Here is a 10,788-nt window from a genome sequence, read left to right on the forward strand (position 1 = left end):
AAAAAAAAAAAAAAAAAAAAAACACATTGCACATGGCTGATAAAACATTTTAGATCTGCTCTGAGAACGGACAAAGCAGTTTCCTTCACTACTTCAGTGACACAGTGACTTGGAGACAAGTTAATGACTCCATTCTTTCTGCCTACATAATCCCAGTGTTATTTTAGGTTCACAGCTGTACTGTACAATGATCTGGAGTTACCAATAGCCAATCCCTGCAATGTGTAAGACATTTGCATATTTTACATATAGGGCGAGATCTTTTTCACATCTCATTCAGTCATCAGCTGTATGCCAGGGTAGGGTGCAATAATTAAAATGTATAGATGAAACCACCAGAAATTCTCAGATGTCATCTGGAAAGGGGGAAAAATAACAAGTCAACTCTAGCCATGATTGCCACTGACAACTTTAATCGGTCCCTTAGAGATTCACTGAAGGGAATCAATCAACCGTGCTCTTTTAGAACACTGGACCTGTGTTGTCTGTCAGATTTTCTTCGTAATCATCTCAATCAGTAGCATACTGTGAATTAACCTGCGTGGAGTATCTTAACCAGGACCTTCCTCTTTTTGTTTGAAATCCAGGACATGGATTTGATTGACATACTCTGGAGGCAAGACATTGATCTTGGGGCAAGTCGAGAAGTATTTGACTTCACTCAGCGACAGAAGGAGTATGAGCTGGAAAAACAGAAAAAACTTGAAAAGGAAAGACAAGAACAACTCCAAAAGGAGCAAGAGAAAGCCTTTTTCGCGCAGCTACAACTAGATGAAGAGACAGGTGAATTCCTCCCAATTCAGCCAGCTCAGCACATCCAGTCAGAAACCAGTGGTTCTGCCAGCTACTCCCAGGTAGAGTACTCAGTTCTCAGAAAAGTGTATGGCAGGCTTTAAGGAAACAGTGCCCGAGGATTACTGCACCTAGAGTTGAGTTCCAACTCTTGTCTTTTACTGTCTCCTTTGACTCTGTCCAGTTAATTTCCCAATCCCAGCCTGCTGGTAAATTCCATACCCAACCTACTTACCTGATGGGATTATTATAAAGATTAGGGCATAAGTCACACAAAAGGGCTTTGTAAAGTACAGAAATGCACAGTTAAGATCCAATAGTAGTAGGGGCTGGTGAGATGGCTCAGTGGTCTAAAGCGCCTACTTAGAACAAGCTTAGCAAAAACAAAGGGACTGCGGTTCAATCCCCCAGCACCACATGCCAGCCAGCCTCGCCCCCTGGTGGGCTGAGCTGGCCACACAAATAAATTAATAAATAAATAATTAAAAAAAAAATTCTTAAAAAAAAAAAAAAGATCCAATAGTAGTAGAAAGACCAGTGGTAGTAAAACCAGTAGTGGCTGGTGTTTACAATACTGAGTTAGGCACCATTATTTCCATTTTATATGCGGATGTGCAACTGAAGTTCAAATGTTAATTTGCCCAGATTGGTCGAGAACTTGGGGGAGGGCAAGGGAGTGAAGCTCCATGGTAGAGCAACTTGCCTAGCAGGTACAAGGCCCCAAGTTCAGTCTCCAGCACCACAGGAAAAGAAGAAAATTCAGAGGGGGCCTGGTTTGAGTCTGTGCCTCAAACTGATTTCTGAAAAAGAAAACTAATGCATTATTCTACGCACATTAATCTTACACCCACCATAAATGCTCAGCTTGGCACTGGCACATATTAACAATTTTTTCTTCCTTTATGCCTTTCCCCTTTAATCCAGGTTGCCCACATTCCCAAACCAGATGCTTTGTACTTCGATGACTGCATGCAGCTTTTGGCAGAGACATTCCCATTTGTAGATGACAATGAGGTATAAAACATTCGGTTCACAGCAACACTTCTTAACTACTTTCACTATGTCCTATATAAGGCCCTTTAATGTGTCTCCATTTTAAAAAATAAAACATTTTAGAAGGAAAATTTCTTTATCAAGGATATATTCTGAAAACACCTGAGTAGATACTTTACAGTTTTTTATAAAACCCTCACAGTAGGCTGGGGAGATGGCTCAGTTGAATAAACGCTTCCCTGGCAAGCACAAGGGCCTGAGTTCAAGCCCTGGCTCCATAAAACCCTCACAATACAAAAAGCACACTTTTCATCTTACGTAGCAATGGATCAGCATAACCAATACAAACTCATTTGTTGTGGATGTATAAAAAAAGTCTGGTTAAAACCAAGCTGATATTCAAATAACAGAACTTAGGAAAAAAGGGGTATACAGATGAATGTCCATTTATCTGTGTATTCAAAGTGGATGGGATAGATATATAGTTACATTCTCTTAATGAATAGAAAGATTTGTTCTAATGGTGTTTGTAAATAGGATCTCAAGTCCACATCTTGTACAGCCATTAACCACTAAGAAGAATGTATGCAGTGTGTTATTGAAATTGTCCTAGCGATTTGATTTGAAACTGTCTCATTGCTATTGTTTATCAATAAAATTATGAAAAAAAAAAAAAACAAGCTGAGTAAGAAACTAAGACCTGTCAGCAATGTAAATGAATCTGTTGTATTTGAAGTACTGTACTGAGGGCTGGCCAAATAGTTCAGTAGATTAAAGCACCTGCTTAGGCAGACACAAGGGCTGGGAGTTCGATCCCTAGGCCTGCCTTGCCAGCCTCTCCCCCCGGGGCGCACTGAGATAGAAATTGAGACTGGCGTGGTGGTGCGCACCTGTAATCCCAGCACTTGGGAGACCGTAAACAGGAGGATCATTATGAGTCCGATCTATGCAGTGAGACCCTGTACACCCTGTCCTAAAATACAAAAACAAGTACTGTACTGGATATTATAGGTACAAATCAACTCCTAAAGATTGGGCTTTTGGGGGCCAGGGATATAGCTAGTGGCATAGAGTGCCTGCCTGGAGAGCACGAGGTCTCGAGTCCAATTCCCAGTACCAAAAAAATAATAAAAATAAAGATTGGGGTTTTTGGCTAGGCACGGTGGCACATGCCTGTAATTCAAGCACTCGGGAGGCTGAGGCAGGAGGATCTTTGCAAGTTCAAGACCAGCCTGGGCTACAAAGTGAGGTCAAGGCCAGCCTGAGCTGTATAGCAAGACCCTGTTTCCAAAAGTTAAAAAAATAATAATTGGGATTTGTTTTTTTGTTACTGTCTTTTTGAGACAGCATCTCATTATGCAGTTTGGGGTGGCTTGAACTCACTTTGTAGCTCAGGCTGGCCTCAAATTTACAGCAGTCCTGCTTCAGCCTCCCAAACCCAGGATTACAGGTGTGATCTACCATGCCCAGCCAAGGTTGTTCTCATCGATCTCCCAGTGGAGAAATATAGAACTGTGGCTGAGTTTACATAAAAGTGTTATGGCTGCTTTGGAGCTTCCTTATCCACAGCTGTTCTCTGTCTCCTTGTGCATTTTAGGTTTCTTCATCTACATATCGGTCACTTGTTCCTGATACCCCCAGCCACATGGACAGTCTGGTCTTCTCTGTCCCCAGCCAGGCTCAGTCACCTGCTGTTGCTCTGGAGCTGGCCATGGGTGATGTGGACAGCATGCAGGACATGGAGGAAATCTGGCAGGAGCTATTTTCCATTCCAGAATTACAGGTGTGCTCTAACCCAGTAAGGCGATGCCATTTTCTATTCACTAGCTTTAAATTAGTCATTCTGATTATTAGTTGTATGCCACCAACTTAGAGGAAGGAATTACAAGTGCTTTTAAATTAGTCACGAGAGCACCTGGGGCTTGCTTCATGTGCACTTTTATGGGTAAGCTGGGCTGCACCTGTGAGGAGAGGATGATTACAAACTTCAAATCTATAGTAGGACTTTGTGCCAAATGAGTTGGATTCCTGGTACCAAATAAATAAATTAGGACTTCTAAAGTAATACATGTGCTCAGTAAACTATAGATAACCTCGAAGGTGATAGGGTGGGGAGAATTTTACCCAAAGTTTCTAACAGCTGTGGATTATCAGCTATTAAAAACATTTAACCTTGACTCATACAGTGTAATTTTCTTTCCACACAGTGTCTTAATATTGAAAATGAAAAGCTGGTGGAGGCTACCATGGTTCCGAATCCAGAATCCAAAATGACAGAAGTTGACAACAGTTACAACTTCTACTCATCCGTCCCTTCACTAGAGAAAGAAGTAGGAGGCTGTGGTGCAGAGTTTCTTCATACTTTCGAGGACTCTTTCAGCAGCATCCTCTCCACAGAAGATCCCAGCCAGCTGACAGTGAACTCATTAAATTCAGATGCCACACTAAACACAGATTTTGGTGATGAATTTTATTCTGCTTTCATAGCAGAACCAGGTATCAGCAACAGCATGTCCTCCCCTGCTGCTGTAAGCCAGTCACTCTCTAAACTTTTATATGGGCCTATTGACGTTTCCGATCTGTCACTCTGTAAAGCTTTCAACAAAAATCACCCTGAAAGCACAGTAGAATTCAATGACTCTGACTCTGGCATCTCACTGAACACAAGCCCCAGCATAGCATCACCACAGCACTCCGTGGCTTCTTCCATCTATGGAGACCCACCAGCCAGCTTCAGTGATTCAGAAATGGAAGAACCAGATAGCGCCCCCGGAAGTGTCAAGCCCAGTGGTCCCAAAACACAGTCAGTCTATCCTTCTGTGGATACTGCACAGCCACTGTCACCGTCTCCAGAGCACCATTCCTCCATGCATGATGCTCAGTGTGAAAGCACACGGAAGGAGGATTTGCCTGCAAGTCCTGGTCATCAAAATACCCCATTCACAAAAGACAAGCATTCAAGCCGTTTAGAGGCTCATCTCAGCAGAGATGAGCTCAGGGCGAAAGCTCTCCACATCCCATTCCCTGTGGAAAAGATCATTAACCTCCCCGTTGACGACTTCCACGAGATGATGTCTAAGGAGCAGTTCAGTGAAGCTCAAGTTGCACTAATTCGAGACATACGTAGGAGGGGTAAGAATAAAGTAGCAGCTCAGAATTGCAGAAAAAGAAAACTGGAAAATATAGTAGAACTGGAGCAAGACTTAGGTCACTTAAAAGATGAAAAAGAAAAATTACTCAAAGAAAAAGGAGAAAATGACAAAAGCCTCCATCAACTGAAAAAACAGCTCAGCACCTTGTATCTTGAAGTCTTCAGCATGCTGCGTGATGAAAACGGAAAGCCTTACTCTCCCAGCGAATACTCCCTGCAGCAGACGAAAGATGGCAATGTATTCCTTGTTCCCAAAAGCAAGCGGGCAGATGTTAAGAACTAGATTTGGGAAGGTTCGCCGTTTCTGAGCTGTTTTTATTTTTGGTTTCTTGTACTGGTATTCTAAAAGCTCCTACTTGATGTGAAATGCAAGAAAATACTTTTGTAAGTAATTCTATGCAAAAATTATAGCCAAAACTAGTATAGAAAATAAGCATTAAAATATCAGTATGTTGAATCAGTAGTTCCACTTTAACTGTAAGGTTAATTTCTTAGGACATCGTCTTGGGTTGTTTCTGTATAAGTGTAAATACTACAAGATTTCTTATTTATACTGTTCTTAGCTCATTTGTTACATTCATAGATTTATATGGTATGACATCTGGCTAAAAGCAAATTGATGCAAAACTAACCACTATGTACTTTTTTAAAATAAATACTGTATAAATAAAAATTTGCATTTTTCTATTAAATTGCTTAGTTCTGGCAAAAAAAATTTAAGAGCTGGTACTAATAAAGGAATATTATGACTTAAATTGTATCTTTAGGTTTGAGTTCATTCAGAACTTTTGAGATGTTCATTTTTGTACTTTCAGAATGATTTTTAAATTTTAAAAGCACTTTATACTAAATATACAGTCCTGGGGTTCTAGAAAAATAAATATGAAGTAACTACTCATGAGTTTGCCATGTCTGAGGACTGTTGGGAGTTTGAGCCCCTCCTGAGCTACACAGTGAGATCCTGTCTCAAACAAACAAAACAGAAAACTTCAGCAAGCACACCATCTCTGTCAATGTTTGCACACTAACGCAAACACATTGGATTGGTTCTTTTAGGTCAGCAGATGGGGGCTTATTATTATTATTAATTTTTTATTTTAACAAATAGGGGCCAGGGATATTGCTCAGTGGCACAAGCACTTGTTTGGCAAGCTCAAGGTCCTTGAGTTTGATTCTGGGTACCCGGAAAAAAAAACCCAATCTCTATCCTCCCAGAACTTGCATTCCAGTGAAGGGATGGGTGCTGAGCCTAGTGGCATACTCTATAATCCCTCAAGAGGCTGAGGCAAGGGGATCAGAAGCTGGGGACAGTGCTGGCCCATGATTTAAAAAAAGAAAAAAGAAAAAAAAAAAAAAAAAAAAAAAAAAAAAAAAAAAAAAAAAAAAAAAAAAAAACCTGGGAAAACCAGCAGCAGCACGGTAACAAAGTAAGAGTTAAGAACAGGAAACCAGGGCAAGGGAGATGGCTCAACAGAATAAGTGCTTGCCTGGCAAGCCCAAGGGCCCGAGTTCCACCAAAAACAAAACGAACAGGAAACCGTATTGGGGTTGTAACACTTGAAGGTGTGGAAGAGCAAGGCATTCTGAAGGAAGCAGAGGCCTCCTTTGGATGAAAAGGGCAAGATGACTGGAGATGACTGGGGGAATGGGGGATGGGGCACAGCACAAAACACAAGCTTTCAGGAATTCACTCCTTGCCATGTTAAGCAGGAGCGCCATCAGGCTTCCAAAGATCTCTATTGCTTGAATGCTCAAGTTTTAAGAGAGCAAGGGTAGGGAGCAGGGAAAGTGAGGGTTAAGTGATTATGACAGTGGTTTGGACTACAGCAGTGATGTAAGGTCTCTGTATCTGACATCTCAAACGAACCTTAAAAGGTCACAGAATGGAAGAACTGAGTTGTCTAGGAATAAAAATGGGAAAATCAGTTATATTTAGACATGCTGAAAATTTAGACATGTTAAATGAGTACCAAAATGAAGCCCCTCAAAAACCCTTGAGTGGGGCTGGGGAAGAAGCTCAGTAGGGTAAGTGCTTGCCTGGCAACCTCAAGGGCCCGAGTTCAATCTCCGGTTCCGAAAAAAAACCCTCTGAAAATGTATTTTCCAACAAATCAGCATTCACTTGCATCTAAGCATGGTTTTGTTTTGAATTGTGAAAAGGAGATTCATGAGTATGTTTAGAACAGGTACCATATACATGTTATTCATTTCTAAGAGTTCTGTCCATCCACTAGGTGCAGTACCAGCCCTATTCCTAAAATGCCTTTCATAGATTTGCTTCAGTACTCAGGCTTGTTTCCTGGCTGTACAGTGGATTTAAGTTCTAGTTCAATGAGCACAGCACTGTTCCTGATTTTCTTTAGCTTTGTATTTTTTTCTTTTAATGCATTTATTTAGTACAGGGCCTTACAACACAAATCAGACTCTGCAGTGATTATCCTGTGCTCAGCCTCCCAAGCGCTGGGATTAGAAGCACGCCACCATGCTCAGTCTCAATTCCTGTCTCAGCTCACCCTGGGGATGGAGCCGGCATGACATGCCAGGGACTGAACACACTCCATCCACTGAGCTATCTGGCTCGCCCTTGTACTGATACTTTCAAAAAGAAATCAAGTTAGCTCCGTAAGAAAATTGGACCCAGGTGTCCGAGAAACTCGAACTGAAAAGGACCTTTCAACATTAGTTTTGGCCAGCTCAGCCTGCCCTGAGGGCAGGTTGCCACGGCTGGGGATAGAACCACCGTTCCCACCTAGGTAACATTAGTCTTTTTCAGTCTTGGGCTGTGCAGATTGGCCTCACTTTGTAGGGCTGGTCTCAAATTTGCAGCAATTCTCCTTAGTCTCCTGAGAGCTGGGATTTCCAACATATGCCACTGAAACTGGCTCAGTATTAGCCTTATAGCTGTCTACAGGTTAATAAACCTGGCCCTCCTGAACTGTTAAACCTTAATGGAACTGAGTCTGCCTAAAAATGTACATTCAACTACCAATATCAGGGTTTAATAACAGAAATCCTAATTACATTATACTGTACAAAGGGTTTTTTGGGCAGAACCGGGGATTAAACTCAGGCCCTTGCACATGTCAGGTAAGCGTTTATTTCACCGAGCCATGTCCTTAGCAAGTTTTTGGTACCAGGTATCAAATATGCCACTGAGCTATCACCCTGGCTACAAAGCCTAATTCCTGAGATGAAGCCTTTGAGGGTTCTCAAACACTTCTGCCACATTGTGTGACTAGGCCTCAAAACACATACAAGATAATTATTCTTCCCCTTTATTTCTGGTTTGAGATAGGGTCTTACTCTGTAGTCAAGGCAGGCCTCAAACTCTGAGCAATCTTCCTAACTTCCCAGTTAAATGATTGTTGTCAGGCATGGTGGTGCATACCTGTAATCCCAGCAATCCCACAGCTGAGGCAGGATCCTTGCAAAAACCAGCCTGGGCTACAAAGCGAGCTCAAAGCCAGCCTCAATTATATAGCAAGACCTCATCTTAAAAAAAAAAAAAAAAGGTATTTCCTATAGATGCAGTGTACTACTGCTGTACAACTGAGGAAGAAAAATGACACAGAAACTTGAATGCAGCTGGGCATGGTGGCACACCTGTAACTCCAACAGTAGGCGGTTGAAACAGAAGGATCCCTTAAGAGTTCCAGGCCAGTCTCAAGTCCATCTGCACACTGAACCTTCTGATTTGAAAGTGGTTTTGGTACTGGGTCTCCTAGCGATCGTCTCAGCCTCCCCAGTAGAGATTACAGGTGTCTGCCACCAGTTTCAGTGGCTGGCATAGCTCAGGGGCCTGCACAGCATGCAGTGCTGGGGACTGAACTCTGGTCTTTGCACTCACCAGGCAGGCACCTGACACTGCTACCTCCTCAATCCTATTATCTCCATTTTATATGAAAGGAAATCACATTTTTAAAACAATTCTTAACCTGGGCAAATTTAAAGATGAGTTTTTCCTAATGTGTAATGAAATGCAGCATTTCCTGCAGTATTTCTCGTAACGCAATAGTTGGTATTATGATTAGCTCAAAATTGGGCTACCTCAAAACATCACCTACGCAATGTCAGGCCTACCAATCAGACTTGGCTTCTGGTACAAAGCACCTATTACTAAGTCACAAGCTTAATATTCCATGTATTTATACAAGCAATGTCTCCGTATCTCACTTCTGTGAATTTTAATGACAGGCAAAATTTGAACTCAAAAAACCCTGTCTTTTGATACTTATGAAATGGAAGACAGCTTAGATGTTCAAATAAACTTATCAGTATTTTGCATGTATCTAAGTTTACAAAATTTATTGATAAACATGGAGTAATACAATGTATGAAAAACTAAAAACCTGCACAACTCCCATACATATATCCAGTTAAAACAGAACTCATTACCTGAATACAAGTCCTTCAAACCATTACAATAAATGTAATTGCTGCTGTATTTCCTTTTTAAAGCTCTCACCACCACTCAGTATAACTTGATCCACATTAACTGTTTGCCACTAAACTCTGGCACTGTTTAACAGTGCAGGCAAATTTTGAATCCCTGGCCAACCTGAAACACGTACCCATTTTACCTCCATGAACAGGCAGCTCCATGCACTCTTTGGTCACCTACCTGCTCTTAAGGTCTTTTGAAACCATTAAACATGAATGACCTATTTATTTCCTCCAAATGAGCAATATGTATGTAATCCAAAATTCAATCAACCTAATGTGTAAGTCCCAATTTTTGCACAACAGTGATCTTCAGAAAAACGTAATGCTGTGATGGGTACAGAGAAGATTCAAATTTTCCAGAAACTTAATGGCTGTGGACACACAGAAGATTCAATTGTTATCTTGATTCTGAGTACTTTGCAGTTTGCAACAACTTATTTTCATCCTGAGAAAATAAAGGCAAATATTTTTGTTGGCAATGAAGCTCATTCTTACCCTGATTACAGGACATGAACATTGAACTGTTAAAACTGCCCAGGATGACACCTTTAAATAAGCTGAGAAGCCAGTGTGAACACATGCAGAATGTACTGTCTTCGGTCACTTTCACCTGGCTATTTACAAGCACATTACTCAGAAATAGCCAGGTGGGCCAGCATGCTGCAATCTCAGTACAAGGTCAGCATGGCAGCACTCGCAGCCTGCCTCAATTACACAGCTAGGCCACTCAAAGATTGTGTGGTTACTAACGCTACACATACGCAATGCCATCTACCCATCAGAATTATCAGAGGACTACCACCACCTTCATTTTGGTTCCTCTGGCACACTTTTACAGAAACTTCAACTCACCCATATAAATGTTACCATCCCACTGCCTCAATAAACACCTCCACATCCCCCAATTTTTGTCCTAAGACCCTCTTCTCCCAGAAGACAGCCCAGATTCTTCACACATACCATCCAACTATCTTGTGTATTTCTGTCCTCAGCAAGAATGTCTAAGCAACGATTGTGGCTGTAAACTTTTTTACTTCTGAAACACTTCTTAAACACTGATTTGTTTTCCATTGAATATCTTTTACAATAATTTAAATGCTCAAACTTCCTATTACTGAAGTTGTAACATCAAACTATAGGATTTTAAGTCACATGAACCTTGTTGAGTGACAAAACAACACACACATTTCTAAAAATACTTTAATGAAAAAGTCATCTTTCCGTAAACATTTCATTATACCACAAATGAAACATTCAAATCCATTACAGACCACCTCTGAAGTCTTAAAAACCAGAAAACATTGAAGCTTTAAAATTCTGAGTATTCATACAGGCTAACAATCCTTACATTACCCCTGCACATTAGCATGCTTTATTCACTACTTTGTGACATTAAACTCCCAGAGATA

At 41.1% G+C, this 10,788-nt stretch overlaps 1 protein-coding gene and 1 long non-coding RNA gene across 4 annotated transcripts in view; one reads left to right on the forward strand and one right to left on the reverse strand.

The window, feature by feature from the left end:
* Nfe2l2 (nuclear factor, erythroid 2 like 2) overlaps nucleotides 1–5,834 on the forward strand; it is a 33,974-nt gene extending 28,140 nt beyond the window's left edge. For 2 of the 3 annotated variants that reach the window (XM_023719178.1, XM_004634791.2), the window contains exons 2-5: nucleotides 588–854; nucleotides 1,717–1,806; nucleotides 3,383–3,568; nucleotides 3,993–5,829. In XM_023719178.1, coding sequence (XP_023574946.1) covers nucleotides 588–854; nucleotides 1,717–1,806; nucleotides 3,383–3,568; nucleotides 3,993–5,219 — 1,770 coding nt within the window. In that variant the 3' untranslated portion in view covers nucleotides 5,220–5,829. Of the gene's footprint in view, nucleotides 1–587; nucleotides 855–1,716; nucleotides 1,807–3,382; nucleotides 3,569–3,992 lie in introns of all 3 variants that reach the window. The other variant, XM_023719179.1, reaches the window with a different exon arrangement.
* A 3,392-nt stretch (nucleotides 5,835–9,226) lies between these two features.
* The window catches only part of LOC111817648, a 5,242-nt gene continuing 3,680 nt past the window's right edge, over nucleotides 9,227–10,788 (reverse strand). The window contains exon 2 of the long non-coding RNA XR_002821791.1: nucleotides 9,227–9,824. This is a non-coding gene — a long non-coding RNA (uncharacterized LOC111817648). The remainder of the gene's footprint in view (nucleotides 9,825–10,788) is intronic.

The sequence above is a fragment of the Octodon degus genome, unplaced genomic scaffold, assembly GCF_000260255.1.
Source record: "Octodon degus isolate 3935 unplaced genomic scaffold, OctDeg1.0 scaffold00065, whole genome shotgun sequence".
NCBI classification, from domain to species: Eukaryota; Metazoa; Chordata; class Mammalia; order Rodentia; family Octodontidae; genus Octodon; species Octodon degus.